The following is a 20992-nucleotide window of genomic DNA, read 5'->3' on the forward strand; positions in this document are numbered from 1 at the left end:
GAAGAGAGAGAGAGAGTCCCTGGCTCTGGCTGGCAGTCCGGGTCCGGTTTCTGCATCCCTTCGGAGGTCATTGCACGGGCGTCTGGAACGATGTCCTTTGGTGCGGGGCACAGTCTTTTATAACTGGTACCCACAGGAATAGTTCAGCTTCAATGTGCCCGAAAATTTTGCCGGTCACAGGTGAAACACCTCTAACATCACACTCGACACGAGGTGACATATACGAACGCATTTCTGGCCGCCCATAGCTTCCTGCAGCCAACTTGCAGCCTCTCCAGTTGCCTGCAATTTTTCCCTCGCCGGACGCACCGCTAAATAGTCCGCCTTCGGAAGAATCTCCCCTCTCTATCGCACTGGCAACAGAAATGCCCGCCACCTTCCCTTTTCCGCGCGATCTCGGCGCACACCTACGCACGCGTGCCGTCCGGTGGTATCGTCGCGCTCGAAGTCGACCTGTCTTCGGGCAACCGCGCGTCCCAGACAGCGCGCACGCACACGTCTTTGGCAATCGTGTGCGCCCTCGTCGTCATGCGCGATGCACCTGCTGACCGCTGCGGAGCTCTCCCGCCAAGGCGGGGGGAATCCCGGAATGAGTGGCCAGTAACCGCCCACCGCGGCCCCATTGCCATCATATATCATTGTGTAGCAGCTCTCGGGTCAACGAGTGCCCACGGGCAGTCATTGTGATGGTCTCAGCGATGTCTGCTGTAGCAGACGACGGCCTACGCGGCCGACTGTTGCGTCATCTGCGCAAGCAGCCACGCACAACCAGCGAAACAACCACCGCAAAATAACTGTTTGCTGAGAAAAGGCTGTCTTTACCGCTCGAGGTATACCGCGCATGCAGGACAACGCCTCCTAGACGGCTAGAGAAAATATTACGACGCACTGGCAAGAGTTTAGTGGTCCATACGGCACCAGACCATGTACAGTTCGTACGAATCAATGCAATTCGTAAAGTGCAACGCAAAATGGCACAGGATTTACATTCAGTAGTTTTAAGTACTTATTTCCTTTCACGTGCAGGCAGGCCCTATATAAAACACTCAACTATTCGATGCCATCACGTCCCGTAATATCAAGGAACAATACTAAGGAAGTCTACCATTCGAAAATGCAATGGGCAGAACACGGCGTGTGCTTTCTGCTCGTGTTCCAGCCATTTGAGTTGTACCTTTCTACTGTGTTTTGCCAACCTGCCCAGCTTGCACCCGAGCAACACAACAAATAAAATAATGTCATACGGTGATAACCTAAACTGACACTGTACTCCCCTTCAACACTCCCCCCTCCCCCCTTACCGCTCGGAAAGATATTCTTCCTGTATAGAGCATATAAAATAATTTGAAGATATACTTCCAACTGTAGCCCAGGGAAGCGAAGCGCATAATTAATAAGTCACGTAAACATCCGTGCCTTTAGTGATGGTAAATTTGTTTTGACAAAACAAGTCTTTGTGATATGAGTATTTTCATCTTACAACAAGACGTTCCTGGACCAAGGGAAATGGACAAATAGAGTGCAGGCAAACGGAGGAACGACTGTAGCTACCCAAAATTCACCCATTCTCCGTAATACCGATTTCTTCTATTTTTTTAACCCGAAAGTGTTTTATTCCCGGATACACAAAGATTTCAGTGACGTCATATCCGTCACGGAAGTGACGCCAGTTCAACGAAGCAAGCGGTCTGTAAAGGGTGCACCCCTGCACACAGGGTCTGCTTGCGGGAAGTATCCGTCAGGGAAGTGACGCCAGTTCAACGAAGCAAGCGGCCTGTAAAGGGTGCACCCCTGCACACATGGTATGCTTGCTTGCGGGAGGCAACCTTTAGTACTAAAGAGTATAATATACTCGGGGTTGTTCCTTTTCGGGTTTTACATTTTAACACGAAAGTGTTTTATGCCGGGATACAACAAGATTTCACTGATGTTATATCCGTCATAGAAATGACGCCAGTACACCTTCGCCGAAGCGACCCACCGATTCCTATGAAAGAGGAATCAACCGCAGATTTTTCAAGTTCACGTTTTTAGGCTTTTCGATAATCAGTTCCGGACTCACGGCGGACTCCACAATAAGCAATCCGGCATTCGCTTTTCACATATATTTTAATGGCGAGGAGAATCGTCGGACTACCCGCGGACTACCCGCGGTGATACCGAGACTGGAAACTTAGAACAGCCTTGTGGATATGGGGACAAGCCACTTTTATCTTCGTAGATGTATACAACTGGTAAGCTCCCTGACAACCTGGAAAAACTGGGACCGAGTCAGAGAGAGAAGCGCGCCATACGCACTATAAATGTACCGACAAGGGTTCCGCGGTACTATACAGTTAGGCACTATTGCGCACTCACCTCCCAGTGGCTGAAGACGAGCTGCGGGTTGGCGAGCCCCGAGGTCTGCTTGCGGATCTCGTTGGCGAACTGCAGGCTCTCGACGACGGGCAGCACGGCCGTCACCTGGAACATCTGCGAGCCCTCGCGGAGGTCGCCGCCCAGCACGCGCCCGTGCCGACGGCCCAGCACCGCGTACATCTTGCCTGCAGAAAGAAGTACACGGCACGTACGTGAGATGAGCACGCGTCGAGTTAGTTGTTGTTGTTGTTGTTGTAAAATTTATTATGAATAGGACGGCACTAGGCCTGTTGCGGTGGGAGGGGGAAAAGTGGCGTCCAACACATCTTCTGTTTAGTGCACGCTGGAACATAGGCCTCCTGCGGTGGAGTTTTGGCGACATGCAGCGCCCCTAGTGGCCGACGCCTCTGGGTAGTACAAAAGCAGACGACCCTCGCCGCCCTAGGTCGTCTAGGTAACTGCAAAATCTCTATGTGCAAAAGGTTGCTTCAGCGGGAGCATGCAAGCGAACCCAAGAATTGCGCAGCCGACTCAGCTGACACTGCTGGCCTGGCACCGCCATGAAAACGAGTGGAAATTTTGTTTTGTATTTTCGCTAACTAAATGATCCTTGCGTAACGTTTTACGCCGCACGATTTACGAATGGCAGGGTACATGTATACTAGCGAGTAGGTGAGGCATTCCGTAAATAAACAAATTGAGCTCTATTAAAGGACGCAAAACAATCACCAAATCGCACGACCGCTGTCTGCAGAAATGTGTACCTCTAGGTGAATAAACACGGGCTTTGCGCGAAAAAGACACCACACACAGGACGGACAGGACCCTCGTCCCGTCTCGTTGCGCTCGTCCCGTCCGTCCTGCAGTGTGTGGTGTCTTTTTCGCGCAAAGCCCGTGTTTATTCACCAAGATGCACCAACTCGCCCAACAACAAGTTCTTCTAAACTACGTGTACTTCTAGATTTGCGTTACATAACATAAGACAGCTGCATACACGGCGCGGCCCCGAATATTTACATACGATCATCACTGACTCTGTTGGTTAGCTTCGTCGCTAACAATCTGAACGCCGACACGCCAGTTTTGTCCTCAAATGGAGTTAGACAGCGAGACAAGAACAAAAAATTGGTCGCTTCCAGTTGAATTTTCCCCCATCTCCACACTTCGGCAGATTATTGTCAAATATTATAGGCGATTCGCTGAATATTTTTGCTTTCCATTCAAAGCCCCCTCCCCATCCCACCCGATTTGCCGTCCAGCCCTCCGCCGTGTTGGCTGCATGCAACTCGGCCCTACACTTCAAAACGTTGCTGACCCTCATTCTAGCCTATTAAGTATAAACTGGGAATATATGATGCAAGAGCGTAATTAAGTAAAGTGAGCGCAAACAAGGAAAGCGAGCGGCCTCTCGGTTCACCCGACATTTTACGGGCACCAATTTCGGAATCGCAAAACAGATTTCACGCTTCTGACGCTCGCTGAATTTTGTCACTGAGACACGCAACAAAACGGCAAGCTAACGCTGCACCATGTATTCGTAACGGCGACGCAAACGAGCACTGTTTAATGAAAGTGCGCGCATAGTGCGCAGGTACGCAAAAGAGCGACGCACCGGAGCAGACGAGCTTACGGTCCGCCGGACTCGCTGGCTTTTTAAAGCGCGATCATCGCCGATTGCGTCACTCTTCTTTTCTGATCGGCTTTTGCTGAAACGTCCTTCACCTAGAGTATTAGTTTAAACTAGAAGTTTAATTTCAAATTTCACTTCATACGACCATCGATCGGTGAACCTGCGAGTGGCAGAGCGCCGTCACCGTTCCGGCACTTTCGTCGGTGCTGTAGACGTATTTAGCGCTGCAAAGCTTTTTCCCTTAATGCCAAGTTGATCGCTAGAAGAGATCGGACTCGCCGGGGGTGGGCTGGTGACCATGCCGCAAAACAATCTGGAGCATCGAGCTCATTTTGCTTCTGTCAACACGGGATTCTATGGGACCCGCGCAGCTTTGTACTACCCGGAAGTACTGCCCGGAAGCCGCTCGCGCAGCGCCCCCTGGGCAGCGCAGGAGGCCTATCACAGCTGGTTATCGCCACAGTAGCCCGTTCGCGCGGAAGCCTAGAAGTGCATGGCATTTGGGACGGCCTAAGAAAAATAAAGGCGAGGTACTCAAATGTAGAAAACAAAACACAGCCTTAATACTGGTGAACAAGTTCGAAAACGACGAAAAAATGTCTTTCTTTTGCATCGCCGCCATACATCGCAAGCCCCTAAACAGCACCGCTGTTAGAACGCGAAAGCACGCGAGCGATTGAACGTCGGGCATTGCAGATTCCACAGCGCCGGTTCAAACTACGCGCCTTAGTACAGCTTGCGCCATCTAGCGAATCGCATGCGAGGCAGCGCTCAACCACGTGCAGAGCGCCATGCTTCTGTACCTCGAACTGAAACTAGAGCCGCGCACCTTTTCTTTGTATTTTATTTCACCGCTTGGCGCCCCTTATTTTGTATTTAAAATACCGTGCACGCCTTGTTCCCGGGGGTGGCGTTTGCGTTAATTGAGTGCAGTGGTTTGGTCACTTGCCGGTCACTGCGCGCCTCAGGGTTCGATTCCTGTACCTCTCACGGCTGTTTTTACTTAGGTGACGGAATTTGTGCGCGCTTTCGGCAACCCAGCCGAGTAACGCTTTCACTTTAGTAAGGGGCCGATACTTCTTGCGCACTCACGAGGAAGCACGTGCGATTCCACTATTCTGGGCGTAAATTATATTCCTCATCGAAAACGTCTTCGAACACAGCCACTGATTAAATAGTGAGAAGGGGGCGATACGGTGATAACGTTAAGCGCCGTGAGAAATCGGTCCTCCAACCGTATACAAAGTAATATACTTTCAACTGTTGTTACGACTCGCGAGCCCGATCTCCTGGAATGCCAAGGCATGCCGCCCTGCCGGGTATTTCTGAGGAACACGCAGTTGCGGCAACTGCGAAACGAAGCTTAATTCGAGTCCGCAAGTTAAGCGGCTCCAAGGTGAAGGACGGGCCGCAGCGCACAGAAGGTCCACGACGACGGGTGACATGCATCTACAGAAGAAAGGAAGAGTACGCCGAAGCATACACTCTTAGGCAAAAAGGACTAAAATAGGGACTAAAATACAGCCGTTAGTCTTCGCGGGCGACCGTTCATCTTCAAAGGGAGTATCTGCGGCAGAGTACGTGCCGTGTGCATAAAAATTCGGACTAACTGTTCGTCCCCGCCGATCTATAAGGAGTAACGGGAAGACGAAACGCATGCAGTTAGTCTCTTTGCTGCGTCGTTAATCTCCTAATGGCGTCGTCGTTGCCCTTTCGCGCATATGTCTGCGAACGGTTTTATATTTCCAAAACACAAGGCATTGCAGTCACTGGGTGCTTTAGATGGTGCCACGGGAGAAAATATTGACGTTAGTTATAAGGAAATCGCCTAGGGTTAGTAGAGCGGCGGGTAATGGGAAGGAGCGGCGAAGCGCGATCGTCATACGCTTCTCGGCGAGGTTATGTTTATACGCTGTGTTGCATTCGATTCGTGCGAGATAATAACGGCCAATGAAAGCTTTCAAGCGCCTTAACAGTAACTCAAAAATTAGTGACAATAGCAAAAGTGGATTCCTGAGCGTAATGAATATGTATATGTTTAACAGACCAGAAAAAACGCATGTTTCTGATGACAACTGCAAAACAAAAATGCTCGCTACAGGTAAGCGTCTCGAAGTTATCTTTTACACTCGGTACATAATTGCCTTGGGCACCAAAGCTATGACAATGCTGCAACTGCTGTAAAACCCGCTTGCATTTCGAAGTCGCAATCATCTAGCGACGCGAATTTGAAGAATTCAGGCTAAGCAACACCAAATTCGCTTTCGCCGATGCAGGAAAATATGGCATGTTTCTTTATTCTGACACTCACACAGACGACACCTTTCACATACGTTACATAGAGCACTTAACATATGTATCGAACACTAAGAAAGCACTTAGCTTGCGCTAATTTGTGCGGAAACAAATGAGTCGTCCGATCGCCCAGCTACCTATCTCAACTAGGCGACGACGAGTTGATTGTTATTTACGAAAAAACTATGGTTGTGAGGCTCTACTTCGAATCGAACTGAGCAATAGTCCCTAAACCTAGCAAAGCGCAAAGCGCTAAGCGCAAGGCGCAAAACGCGGTCACGTTCGCTTGCACAGATAGAAATTCGGGCACCAGTTGCAATGGATCTGTTTCGTTATGCACAGGACTACACGCTGTACACTTGAATATTATCCGCCGCAGGAACCACCCGGCGGCGTGGTCTAGCGGATAGCGCGTCGGGTTCCTTGCGTATGATTCCGGGCGTCAGGGGTTCGCTCCCTGCCGGTGCTGGCGTTTTTTTCTTTTTTCTGCACTCTGCGCAGTTCGTCCTTGGGGAGTATCGGAACGGACCATTCGGGTGGGGGACTAACCGTTCGTCCCCTCGCAGTTAGTCCCCAAAGGGACTAATGATTGTGGCAGAGGCCGTTAGTCCCCGAAAGGACGAACTTTTAGTCCTTTTTGCCTAAGAGTGTATATATGCTCGCTCAATGGATTCGCATCGCTGGTTGAAGCAATTACAGAAATTGACGGGAGAGGTCCTTTTCCGGTGTTCAGTTTGCAAAACACCGTGGCTTGCGTCTTGACTCAGATGCAGAGGCAGCCGAATTAACAACGCCGTCCACTCGGTCATGGGGCGAACGCCATCATGCGGATTACGTCGCCGCAGCGTTTCCCAGTATACGTGACAAAAGGCTTGCGGCTGTGGGGCGCAACATCCGAGACAACTGTGAAACCGGCCGCCTTCGGGCATATTATACTCCCCCACAATGACTGCGCAACGAGTCATCTAGCCATGTGCGAACACTTAAACTGGCGCACTTAAACAGCGCCAAATTCACGGCGGAGACGCGTTTCGCAACGGGACACGTAAAGGCGCCCCTCTGCTGAGTCAACATGCGGACGACTGGCTCGCCATGACGGACGTGTGCATCGAAGCTGACTATAAGTGTCGAAACGAGACAGCTTCCTAAGCGCTTTCGAAGAGCTCCCCAAGCCAAGGGCAGGCGTTAACTCATTACGATCAATCGCACCTGGTGGTCTCTGAACCGGCCACGTCTATAAGCACAGGTCCAGCGGAGCCGAGACGTACACCATAGCTTTGACAAAGGCTGCGCGTCCGCTGAGACAGGAACCGAGCGTTTCGAAAATCGTAAGCCAGCGTGATGATGATGATGATTAGCGGCCCTCCCTTTGTATCGGGATGTCGTTTTGCAACAACCGACTTGCCTGTGTTAATCTTCTTATTTGCCCTACCCTTAGCTAACCTAATGGGTTAGCCCCCCACCTACCTGGTTCTAAACTCCCATCGCTTCCCCCCTTCCTGCCCTTGCACACTTGTCCCCCCCCCCCCCCCCTTCTGTTATAAATGCTAATTCGGTATATTACCCTTCCCGCGTCCCACTCATTTCCCTACTTTTCTTCCACCAACACTTCAGCCGCCGTCACCTCTATGACCCTAAAGTTGAGGCTCGCTCTCACACCAAATCCAAAAGCCTCCGTCAACGTCATTTCCCCATCGTTCCGCCGCGGTCGTACCTCTGTGCAGTCCATGACAATATGTTCTACGGTCTCCACGTCCCTGCCGCAGCATACACAAGTGTTGTCGTGTTGCCTGTAGTTAGCCGTGTATTCCCGTGTTCTCAGACAGCCGCCCCTGCTTCAAAGATCAATGCACTGCCTCGCATGTTGCCATAGAAACCTTCCTTTCTGATTTCTAGTTTCTCTGTTCTATAAGTCTCCAGTTCCCCCCCCCCCCCCCCTTCCATTCTCTGTATCAAATTCCTAGTCTCTGCTGCTTTTACCTGCTTTCTAACTTGTGTATACCCCACCTTCCCCTACCGAATTTCCGTACCGCTCGGTCAGCTGTCTGGTCCACCGCCTCCACCGCGTGTCCATGCTCCTCATATACAGGTACCTGAACACTCTCGCGGCCCGTGTTCACGAGTCCGTTACGCTCCCTGCCGGCGAAAAACGGCAAAAAGTGTCGGCTCGCGACAAAAGCGCGCAAGAGGTCCTCCCCTGCCGCTCATGATCGAGGCGCTGCACAAGGCCTCCGAGCCCGGTCACAGCAAAGCGATGCGCCCAAAAGCTACATCGGCGACCATCAGGCACACTCCTTCTTCGCCCAGCCTCTCACATCACGGGGCCGGTCACTCCTCGCCGGGCGCGCCCAAACCCAAGGACTCCTCCGCACTGAGGCAGGCATTCCCCGCGCAGCGCCACACTTCAGGCACGCGCGAGGGCCCCCTGCGAGGGGTGCTGCCTCCAAAACGAAGCGAGAAGATACAAGGCTAGAAGGAGAAAGAGATCGCGTAAGGCACTAATCACACGCTGCCGGTGCGGTCAAGGGGGGCAGCATGCCAGGGCGCGCGTGCCGGATGCGCGCCGATTCGAGGAACCATTTCAGGCAGGGGCCTCAGCCGCCGCCGCCGCCGCAAAGGCAGCACAAACAACAAACGCGCGGACCATGGTGAGCCACTTGAGCCGCAGCGCGGCACGCGCCACCGCTTGCCGCCGCCGCCGCGGTGCTGGTTGCGACGGCAGGGTCGGGCCAAACCGCGCCGCCGCCGCCGCCACTTCCCGGAAAGCGACGCCCCACAACTTGAGACGGAGGCGAAAACAAGAGCGCCGTATTCTTTCGCTGCTACTACTTATCGAACAGCCGTGAGATCCCCATTAAGAGCGCAGTCGCCGAGACCCGATAGTGCACTTCGCGTACCCCCGAGATTAACAGTCGGGAAAGTATTTTCGCGCAAAGGAAAACGAAGTGGAGCTGAGCGACTTAACAGGCAGTCGCCTCGAATACCGGAAATTAGCGGCCCGCACGGCATCGACAACAAAATCTGGCTCACAAACACGAACGCGACTCCAAGTTGGACAGATGCCAAAGCGCATACAAAAAGAAAGAGGATGTTGATCGCAAACGCGTCGAGCGCACCATTGCGGGATCTCTAAAAAGGCCGTTTGTGAAGGAGTTTATGGAAATGTCATAAGACAGGCACTTATTTGCAGGCCAGGGCGGCGCTCAAAACAATCGCTGGGGAAAAAAATAAGTGTGAGGGAGAAGGGAAACACCTCTCCCCTCAACGAGATTGAAAGAAAACGTGGCGCAAGAATCGTCCTCCACGCATAGCTCAACGCGCTTCATCTTCAGCTTCTCTTTTTCGGCTGCGACGATGAAGGGTGCCCAGAGTGGGGGGAGAGGCGGCTTTCGTATCGCCCGGACCCTTCCCTCCATTATGCTCTTTTAAAGAGCTCAGCGACAGAGGAGAGATCCCCGCCTCGATGCGAGCCACTTAGCCAAGCGCGGACGCCATCAGCGCCAGAGTATGCCGTACACAGGGACGATTGATTGCGTCCGAGTGCGTGCGCCGATTGGTCACGGGCGAGCCAAAACGCGCGCCTTCCATTTGCGCTTATCGCTGCAGCGGAGTTGAATGGCGCGCTGCTGGAATGCACCCCGTCGTCGCGTGGACTCGAAAAGCCACAGGAAGCGGAGCCCGCTAACAGCCCGGAAACAGACTCGCAGAGAGCGGCCAATGTCTACCTGCTCGGAGAATAGGCTCATTTTCCCCGCGCGCTCGCCACTAGGCACTCAGACGCTGGGTGGATTATTGTGGCGCCTGAGAATCGCGGAGGCGCCCAAGTACTTCCCGAGACATGCGACGGATGTGTGCGTGCGTGCGTGCGTACGTACGCAAAACACCACGCGACGCGGTATGTGTACACCTCTTTTGGGGGGGAGCGGGAACTCGGCCGCAATCTTTCGGAGAATCGTGCGTTGTCTGCCAGTCTGTAGAAGCGCGACGCTTTGTACCGTGGCAATGTCTGGCGCCAGGTAAAATTGCGTATGCTTTGGCTCGAGCGCATGCAGCATCGGCCTTCGCCCCCTCAGATGCTCAATGACCGAGGCGCCCAGGTCCGTCTAGGTGCGAGGACACGGGTTCGACTCCTGTTTTTGAGTTTTGTAGCGGGCACACGCCTGAGGTGTACGGCGCGGACGGCCGGCACCTTTCGCTACCGCACCCGCCGCGGTGGCTCAGTGGATAAGGCGTTGCGCTGCTGAGCACGAGGACGCGGGTTCGATTCCCAGCCGCGGCAGCCACTTTTCTGGTGAGGGCTAAAAGCAAAAACGCCCGGGTGTACGAGATTTTGGCGCACGTTAAATATCGCCAGGTGGTCAAAATTAATCCGGAGCCCTCCACTACGGAGCGCTTCATCGCCTGCGTTGCGTCGGCGCGTTAAAACCCCAGAATCAATCAATCAATCAATCAATCAATCCCTTTTTTGTCTTGGAATGCGAAGTGTGCGCACTACAGAATGCTTCGGGGGTGTATGAGCTGCTGCATACGCCGGCTTTTTCGCTCAGTTGGCCATTTAACGCCTTCGCATTAATAAACACGTCTCTGAATAGTCGTACAGGCTTAGCTTGCGTAAATGTGGGTCTTACTGCATGCTGGAAAGCATCAGTCGGATTTTCAGCGGATGAGCCGTTATGCCGGCGACGACAGAATAGTCCCCGTGCCCCCTTTAATTTAATTGTTAAGCTAAAAGAACTTTACATTGGGGTTTACTTCTGATGTATGAAGCGCGCACTGGTGGAAGGCTGCGGAACAGTTTAGACCACCGGGAGGTCTTTAACGTGAGCCCAAATGTCTGCACGCGGACGTTTTTTTTTTGTTTTTAGCCTCTAATAGCCTAGTTACACGGGCACAGTTAACCACGGTTAAGCGAACTACTGTTAGGCGAACCACGGTTAGGCGAACAACGGTTAGGCGAACCACGGTTAGACAAAACCGCAGTTTGCTGCGTTACACGGCAGGCGAAACTGCGGTTACCCCGCTAACCATGGTTAACGCAAACTGAGCTTGGCCACCTCAGTTCGGTCACGCTAACCGCAGTTCCCGCAGCCGCAGTGCTCAAAATCGCGCAAGTCAGTTCGGACGCAAGTGGCGGCTCATCAGCGGAGACGAAAAAAAAAAAAAAAAAAAAATCACCTGGCGTTCGGAAACGAAGGTTCTCAAATAGCGGGCGCCCAACAGCTGCCCCCAAGAGGCGCTTGCGTTCTTTGCGTCGCTCTCGAAATCAGCGCGGCTGCCCGTCAGCAGCGGCTCGTTTCCCGATCCACCCGATCAATTACGACAAAATCCTTGCTAAATTTGTAAAATCCGCGCATCGTCCGCCAAAATAATGGATAAAGCAGGCAATCATGAAGCGTTTTCAGCACTCGTAAACGATCGGCGCGCACGTCGGCCGTGCCTGCAAACACGCCAGCGCGCCTGCCCGCACGGCAGTGCAAGCGGCTCGAACCGGCCCAGACCAAAGAAGCAACAGCTTATCTCTGCTCTTCGAAATCAATCTGATTGCGGAAGAGAACTTCCACATGCGAGAAGTGGATGTTAGTGCGGTGAAGAATTGTGCTATGGGTTGTAATTCGCAGTTGTAGAGATAGCGGCGGTCAAATATCCACCGCGACAGCCTAAAGTTCCCAACACGGAGCAGACCTTAGCAAACCAAGCCTGTTGCGAGCTATGGGGGAGCCCCCCTCCTCCTCGCCGCGCGCGCGCGAGTGCGTCGCGTTTGGTTCTGGAGCGACTGCTTTAACGATATTTCCTTTTGTCTACACTGCTTCTATTTTGTTTTTTATCGTGAAGTTAAAAGTGTGGTAATTTATATTTGTTACTCTCACAGCCAAGAGACCGCGGTCACCCCACTTGGAATTTCGCGCGTAACAGCCAAAACCGCAGTTTGCGATAACCCCGGTTAAAGTTTAGTAACCACGGTTAAACTTCACTGCGGTTACTTCCGCCGTGTAACTACAGGATATAACAGAGACACATCCACCGTGACCAGGAATCGAACCCGGGGCCTCAGCGCCGCGCCGCCTGAGCCACCGCGGCACGTGCACAAGGAAACATCGATGCATGCGCCTCCGCAGCCTTTTCCCAATATCATAATGACAAAACCAGGCACAGACGTAGGCAAATTATTTCATCGAGCTGCCTTGCAAGCGCGCGTTCGTACACACAGGGAACGTAAAAATGGTTAACTTGCTGCACCGTGTGACTGCCCCACAAACCAATAAGAGCTTTGAAATTTCTGGATTTTCAAAAAAAAAAAAAAAACCGGTACGAATCTGTACAGGGGTGACCGAGAAGGAGAGAAACAAGCAACGGACATATGGTATATGTACACACGTGTAGATCTGTTGCCCGATGCATGCATGCAACTATTCCACACCGTGTTTCCAGTGGATGCATTTCCGCCCCATAACGTCCCCAATAGTGTTTGTGCAACGCCATCAAAGAGAAAATGGCGTCCCCGCCCAAACGCACACGAAGCAGCGGCTGTTGCACCCAGTATGTACAGGCACGTACAAAGAGGAGGCGTGCCGGCAGCTTCGTCAATGGACAGCAATGGCAATAATGAGGAAGCTTCTTACGCGACCGACGCGTCTTACAAGTGCGCGGCCCGACGGTGACCCGTCGCGTCACAGCATAAATGACTTCGCCAATGAGGAAACGGACAGAGTAGCGTCCGCGTCGCGTCCCCCGTTCTTCAGACGACGCTCGGAGGCGTCGATAGCGGCCCGTTTCGATAAACCCGGTCGGAGATAAAAGACGCACAAGTCGCCGCGCGTGCGACGAAATTTGCGCACTGCGATCAAACGACACGAGAGCCGGTCGCCGACATGCGCACGACAAAACACGCCAATGAGTAGTTCTTTCGCCGTTTTTTTAAAGCCAGTTTCTATTTTAGGCATAGAATCTTCAGACGTTACGAATATACCCTTTTCTTGTAGTGTAGCGCTGTTGTGGTGGGAACCACAATAACACAAGTTTTTTAAAGGTTTTCATATATCATAGTTGTGAAAAAAAAATATCAAAATCAAAAGTTTCCAATAACACAAGTTTTTTAAAGGTTTTCATATATCATAGTTGTGAAAAAAAATATCAAAATCAAAAAGTTTTGTCAAGTTGTCGAAAAAAATGATAAAAAAGGAGTTGTGTAGATCAAACCACCGGTAGTAGAAAAAAATTAGAATATACATTTTGCAGGGAAACATTTCAAAAACACACCCTAAAAAAATGTCGACTTGCGCGGAACAGTTTTTCAGATATAAAAAAAAAAATGTTAGCACGCACGGTGCTCGTGTCATGCGGTGAAGCCTAACCTCTAATTCAAACTGTGCAATTTTGGGTGGTTCCTTGGAATAAATCTGGCGGTTTGACGTTATCAGAGGCACCAATTTGCCCCCACATAACGTAAAAACATCTTGTCAATGGCTGACTTTGCATTTACAGCGAGCACAATATTTGGGACAAGCACGCGATGCAGAAAAAACATGCATGAAGTTGAAAACGGAACGCCGTGGCTGATGTTTGTTGTCGTTCACGGTCAGTTATCTCTCAAAACATAAAGCTGAGCTTTATTATCATCTTCTTACTCGCAATTGTAGCCTTGCTCGCAAAAATGAGGTACGATGAGCTAGAATCGTCCCCTGCGATCTTTGGCCGAGTAGCAGTCGCGCGCTAAAAAAGATCAGCACAACGAGCCTCCTCTATTGCAGCGCCACCTAACATTTTTCAAATGAAACAGTACAAAAACTTATCAGAGACTCCGTCCGAATAGACAGTTCAACTAAGCAGCAACATTAGACACCCGGATATACCCTCGCATGAAAACGAATCTGGAAGGCGAACAGCTAGCAGTATAAGGCCGGTTTGAAGCGCTGTCCTCGGCGGAACAGATATCTGGCGACTGGGTGTGACCTTTTGACTTGCATCTGAAGTTCTTATCGCAGAAATCGGGTTACGGTGGGGGGAAATGAGGAGCGGCGTGCTTTGTTCGAGGATCAGTCGCGGACGCTTCAGGCGCCATGGCAGTTAGCCTTGAAGTTGGGTAACTGCGTAGTTGCGCTAAATATGAATTTCGCGATGCAGAAACGAAACCGAAACTGTTGTAAACTGTTTGGGAATGGTCCTGGGGTAAGTAGAACTACCAGAGTACTTAGGACAACTTGCGCAAAGGCAATAAAACTGCCTAAAATCATAAAGTAGCTTTGCAACCAGGCACTGCTTGACATTTTCAGCCGATTTCTGGGATTATTACTGTCAGAGCGTGAACCTGACGATTGAAAATCGTTTGCTAGTTCCCCATTCACGCCCTGATAGCAAAAAACAAGCGCTGGTGCAGAGTAATTACGAGTTGCACGCATTCTTCGTTGGTAGCCTTGAGGCGCGATGACCACGCCCCTTTTCCACAACCAGGTGATTCAAAAGCGTGTCAATAATCACGTTTCCGTTGCAAAAATGAAAACAAAACTGATTTTGAAAGGCCATTTTCTGATCTAACTCCGAACAGCTTTACTTGTTCGAGAAACGCCTGGAACGCTATGAAAAGGCGCTCCCAAAAGTATCGATCAAATTGATCGATTTTGATAGGCGCGGTAGCGAAAGAGTTAACTGGCTCGGCGTTCGCAACTCGCTAATCCAATATGGCGTCGTTTTTTTTTTTTTACATTTTGCCCCCGGGCCGAATAACGGCGGATTGGTCGCTCGGAGCTAGAGGCTACTTTTTCAGCGCTACTGGAAAAAACCGTGGTTAATTCCTCTGTCATAGGAATCGGTAAAACACGAAAGTGAAATGTACAGCGAAATCTGCAGCTGAGCATGATGCGCAGATCGGCGGCTGTCTTGTGGGTGTGCTTGGCGAGCGACGTCCTGCTGGCGGGTCGCTTCGGCAAAGCTGTACTGGCGTCATTTCCGTAAGGGAGGTTCCCGTTTGAACCCATTCCCATTTCACCCTTCCCGCTTGTTCCGTCCCGTTTCAACCCAGCGCAAAACGATCTTCCCGTTTCGCCCTTTCCCACTTGGCCCGTTCCCGTTTGAGCCCATTCCCATTTCAACCTTCCCGTTTATTCCTTCCCATTTCAACCCGGGCCGAAATAACCTTCCCGGTTCGTATTTTCCTATTTAGCCCGTTCCCGGAATAACGTACCCAGTTTATGAAACGTTATAAAAAACATTTTCATATTATTTTTCATTTATTTCTGTTTGTTCACAGCCGCTGCAATAGCATGCATCTAGAGTCCTTGACTGCTTTTAAAACCTGGGCTTCACTTTTTGAATCTATGGACGACATTTGGTTACAATTCGTCATACCAATTAACAAATCTTTTAAATTAACAAAGCCTAACAAACAAATAAACAATTAACAAATTAATAAACAAATCTTTTAAATTAACAAACAAAAAAGTGATAAAATCAAAAAGCCCAGAAAAGCGCCGCGGAAGCACAAATAAAAAATCGCAAAAAGAATTCGTATTTGAAAGAATTCGTATTTGGCAGACTAACACATTTCATCGTTATAGTAGCGCAAGTGTACATCAATGTCGAAAAGAAACAAATGAAAACTATAAAAGATAAAAAGATGTATAAAAATAAAATAACCCTATGTATCTGGATACATATGCCACACCTGGCTATAAAAAATCGCAGTCATGAGAAGCGGCGAAAATTGTAAACTTAGCTTTGCGTTTTATTGGTTCTGTTTATTCCCGTCACTCTAGAGTACTCAATTTGCATAATAGGGCAAACATTCAGAAACTTAAGCAGCGCAGGGTCGTCTCGAGCCTAAATTTTCTTTGCTACAGAAACTTAAAATTGTCGCGTGAACACCTCCAAGGGCCTTTCAGACGTTCAGCCAGAAGACATCATAGTAAGACTATTAGGCAGCCAATCAGCTGAATTACTATGCGAAAGTTCTCTTTGTTTCCTCGAGCAATTTCTTACTGGAATAAGTTAACTGAACGAACAGTGAACTCGGTATCGTTAGAAGAATTTTCCCCACGTATTGTAAATATGTGTTCTGATGGAATCGTCGTATTTTCAAACTGGAATACATTACGAATGCATATCCTTGTTCGGACCCCTTTGCGTCTATTACATATTTATGTCTTACTTATTTGAGTGGGGCGTTTTTAAACTACGCCAACCAATACTAATGTGTTTTTATGTTCACTCCTGAATGAGCCTGACCATGCCGTAAAGTATCGGTAAATAAATTAAAATATCTGCCCATTACTCACGTAGGAAAGGCATTAGTAGCCAATTCTCAGATTTCTGCACATGTTTTTGCCTCTTTTAAAGTCTCTCCTACGGACATCTTTGATCTATAGATCTCTCTAACCCGAAGGCAAAGCTACGCTCCCAACAATGGGCATAAGAGTGGCTGATAAATAAATTTCAGCCGCACGTACGAACACCAACTGCAGAAAAATCCAATGCGTTGTTACTCAAGATATTGGGTATCTTTATAGTACCGTTTCGCCGCTACAAATTTTGTGTCAAGAGGGCAGTATCGGCCTCAGGCATTCGGCAACTTTTATCGGCCGAAAATATCGGTCGATTCCGGAAAATTTGGTGCATACAAGTTTTTAGTGCACGACCCGTTGCTTGTAAGCACATTTTGGGGAACAGTTTTGAAGACGGTAACGCATATTTTCAGGAATTCAAATGGGTTGCAACGATGCGGGTTCAAATGAGAAGGGCACTTTGGGAGCGGGTTGTAACGGGAAGGGTGTTTTGGGAACGGGCTGAAACAGGAAGCGCTCAAACGGGAAGGTCGTTTCGGGAACGGGCGCACACGGGACGGGTCAAGCGGGAAGGGCGTTTCGGAAATGGGTTCAAACGGGAAGGGGTCAAACGGGAATGGGTTCTTTCGGGCTACACCCTTCCGTAAAGGATATGACGTCAGTAAAATATTGGTGTGTCCCGGCATAAAACACTTTCGTGTTAAACTTTTAATACCTGAAAACGAACAACCCGAAGTATAACGTACTCTTTAGTACTAGAGGTTGCTTCCCCGCAAGAAGACCCAGCGTGCAGGGGTGCACCCTTTACAGGCCACTTGCTTCGTTGTAGAGTCCGTGACGGATATGACGTAAGTGAAATCTTCGTAAATCCCGGAATAAAACACTTTCGTGTTAAAAGGTCCACTGAGGTGCAGAGAAAATTACGTCTTTGTGCGGTTTCGCTCAAATGTTATACGCCTTGGAAGAGTTATGGATGTTTCGCAAACGGGAATCTTGTTTTCTGCGGGATTTTTCAGCTGCAGGATTTCTTTCTATGTAAGCACTGAAGGACATACCACCACACAGTGTGTTAGGTTTGAAATTTTTATTGTCACAAAGTACGTGCCATTTCCCGCAGAGTCGCGCCAACACGTGGGGGGGGGGGGGGGGGGGGGGACGTCACCTTGTCAGGCTTTTTTTTTTTTTTTTCCTGTAGCCTTTTTGACCGTCCCCCTCGACAACTGTATAGCCAGTCTTGTACATGTTGTCGCAATAAACTTTCAACTCAACTCAACTCAACTACTTACATGTTCCGCCGTCGTGGTAATAGTATTCATCCGAATTTCATCGTCATGTCCATCTATAGCGTCGTCTTCCTCATGCATGACTGGCGCGTCCGGATCGTTTTGTCCGCAGGCTTTCGCATTTCTCCCAGAGTGGAACGCGTCAGCACGCGCTAGAACCTGCGGCAACAGGCTTTGAGGACTGCAGGGCGTCTGTAGCGCGAGCTGTCTTGTGCTCCCCCCTTGAGGCGCGGGCGCACGTGAACCGGTTTTTCTTTGTGTGTTTTTTTTTTTTGCGAACGCCACGCGCAAGCCTGGACGACGTCGCCCGCCGTTTACCGCCGTTCACGCGCGCCGTTTACTGCTCACGCGCGCAGTAAACGGCGGGAGTAACTATAACCCAATATTTTTTGATGACGCCGAACACATTACGGCCAGCAACAACAGCCCAGCTGTTGAAACCCAATGTGGGAAAGTGTAAGCTTGGACTTTGTATAAAGTCCAACACAAAGTAAAGTTCGAAACACAACTGCATTGCTGGAAGGACAAGAAAGCAAACAATTGGCCGAAGGAAGCTGATGTGTATATAACACGAAAGGGGATTTGATTGATTGATTGTAGGGTTTAACGCGCCGACGCAACGCAGGCGATGAGGCGCGCCGTAGTGGAGGGCTCCGGATTAATTTTGACCACCTGGGGATCTTTAACGTGCGCCGAAATCTCGTACACACGGGCATTTTTGCTTTTCGCCTCCATCAGAAAAGCGACCGCCGCGGCCGGGAATCGAACCCGCGACCTCGTGCTCAGCAGCGCAACGCCTTAGCCACTGAGCCACCGCGGCGGGTATAACACGAAAGGGGAATACGCGCGGTCAGCCACGGCACGTGCACAGAACACCGGCGCGAGAGCAGAGAGAACGAGTGGCTTGTCTCGACCTACAGACGCAAAAGAAGGGGGGGTCAGCCTGCAAGATCTCCGCTGTCAAAATTGCCGTGAGCGTGCGATTGCACTGTTCATGTTTGTTTTTCTTTCGGGAAATTGTCAAATGGTTGCTTATAGTGGTGAAAGCAGACACCGAGGTCACGTATTAAGTGCGTAGTTTGATGCAGAAATACAATTACAGGGCCTTCTCCACCCAGCCGCAATTCGAAAATTCTGAAAATTCGTATGTGTACCTGAGTCCGCACAGCCGCTCTGCAGGTGTACACGCTGACGCGCCGGGCTACGGACAGTTCATCGAAAGGCAATTCGTAATATGGCATTTCGTAATAGGGCAATTTGTAGCAAGATAATTGGTCGCGTATACCAGTTCGTCGGTCGCCAGTACGCCAAGTAGCTCGAAAAAAGACCTGCTTTTCTAGAATGTGGATAAGAGGAATAAGACTGCCCGTGGGGTACTTGCGTCAAAGAATGATGAATGCCGTTTGCACAATTTTACACGTCTTTTGTAACATGCGAAGCGTTCATTCTGCGCAGGCGCAGATTTACCTTTTATTGCCTGCTTCCTCAATTAAACTGCGTTGTTAGTCGGCATTGTGCCCGTGCTGTGTCTTTGCCCCAGTCTGGTGTTCCGCACAGTAGTGAAATGAACTAGTACCAACTAGCCCAGTTCAGGGATTTATACACCCCCCCTTCCCCCCTCCCCCCCCCCCCCCCCCCCAAAAAAAAAGATTCCACAACCACAAGAACCTTGCCTAGGGATTTATACAACACCCCCCCCCCCCCCGCCCCCCCCCAAACATCCCACCGACACCCCCCCAAAATCGAAATTCTGCATAAACCCCTGGCCCAGTTCCGTTTTTGAACCCATTCGTCGACGCGACGCATCGTCATCTCGACAAATTGCCCTATTACAAATTGCTCCATGCGAGGAATTGCCCTAATACGAGTTACCCTATACGAATTGCCTTTCGACGAATATATCCTGCAGCCCACGCCAAACAACACGCGCTCAAGGAAAGACATTCCGTTGTAGGCACGCAACTCTTACACCGCTTGCTGACATACTTCGCGAATACATGTAGACAATCGAGGCCGACGCACTCTGAAGTCCCTTCATCTGCTAAGAGCCAATCAAGGGACTTTAACGCCCTCCAGAGACTGCCCGCTTGCTCCCCTCTCCACAAGAAAACTCTATCACTACGAGACAAGCGGGCACGCGCTACGGAAAATACCAGGGGCAGGGGTTCAAGTCATTCGCAGGCACGAAAAGAACACGCAATGAACGTACCAGAAATAGTCGAGAAAGCGGAGGTCGAAAGCAGGAGAAAGCTGCAAAGCCGACTCGGTAATCACGCGAACCATGCATCAAAGGTGACACAGTACAAAAACACAGGGAAACAACAAAGCAAAGACTAGAGAGGAATGAGAAGAAAGCGAAAATGCGCGAAGCGACATACAATGGGTCCAGTACAGGCCGTAGCCCGGGAAAGGCACCGTGTCCAGCGGTTTAGTTAGTAATTACGCTGCCGCAGAGCCCTTTCTCTTTAGTTCTTTCACGACGCTCCGCGGCCCTGTGCAGCAGCCGGCAGGCTTGCTAAGCGCATTCGAGGAGTCCCAGTTCCCGAAAGCGACGAAGTTGGTCCACAGTCGGCGCAAGCAGCGGCGGCGTCGTCCAGTACGTGCCAAGGCCTCTGGCACGCAGGTCAGCAGCGACGCGGAATGTTCGGCCGTGCGAAAGCGTCCAGCTCCGTGCGAGTCATGCGGCGCTCGTACACACACACACACGCCGGCGGCGGCGACCACGGTCTCGAGTAGTACCCGCCTCCCTCCTTAATGGAACCGCACGCAGACATGCGGCGGTCCTGCAACAATGGGTCGCACGCCGGCGGCGGTGATGCCGTCGGTTCTGCCTCGTCGTCCACTGTCGGCCCGGGAAAGACAGCCGGGCCTCAGCCGCCGTGTGGGCGTTCCACAATCCGGCAGTTGACGCCAACAGTCGGTTGCGTGTTGGCCGTCAACGACACCACAAAGCGAAAAGCTGCCGGAAGCCGAACTCGTTTGGAGTCTAGGAAGGCTTGCGTATTTCGGATGCAATAAAGGACGAACTCGCGCCCTTTATTTACACTCCTCCAAAGTGGGAAAAAAAAAAAAAAGTAAGAGACAGAGATCCGTTTCTCGACCTTGCGGTCGCCAAAACGCCGCCGGCGGCACTTCTTGCTGAATGACGCTGC

The 20992-nt window shown here is 50.7% G+C and overlaps 1 protein-coding gene across 1 annotated transcript in view; it reads right to left on the reverse strand.

Moving 5' to 3' along the window:
- LOC144170388 (elongation factor-like GTPase 1) overlaps positions 1-20992 on the reverse strand; it is a 168258-nt gene that overhangs the window by 16185 nt on the left and 131081 nt on the right. The window contains exon 19 of the mRNA XM_077700159.1: positions 2359-2543. Within this exon, the coding sequence (XP_077556285.1) occupies positions 2359-2543 (185 nt within the window). The remainder of the gene's footprint in view (positions 1-2358; positions 2544-20992) is intronic.

The sequence above is a fragment of the Haemaphysalis longicornis genome, unplaced genomic scaffold, assembly GCF_048455015.1.
Source record: "Haemaphysalis longicornis isolate Haplotype H1 unplaced genomic scaffold, Haemaphysalis longicornis Haplotype H1 scaffold_2, whole genome shotgun sequence".
NCBI classification, from domain to species: Eukaryota; Metazoa; Arthropoda; class Arachnida; order Ixodida; family Ixodidae; genus Haemaphysalis; species Haemaphysalis longicornis.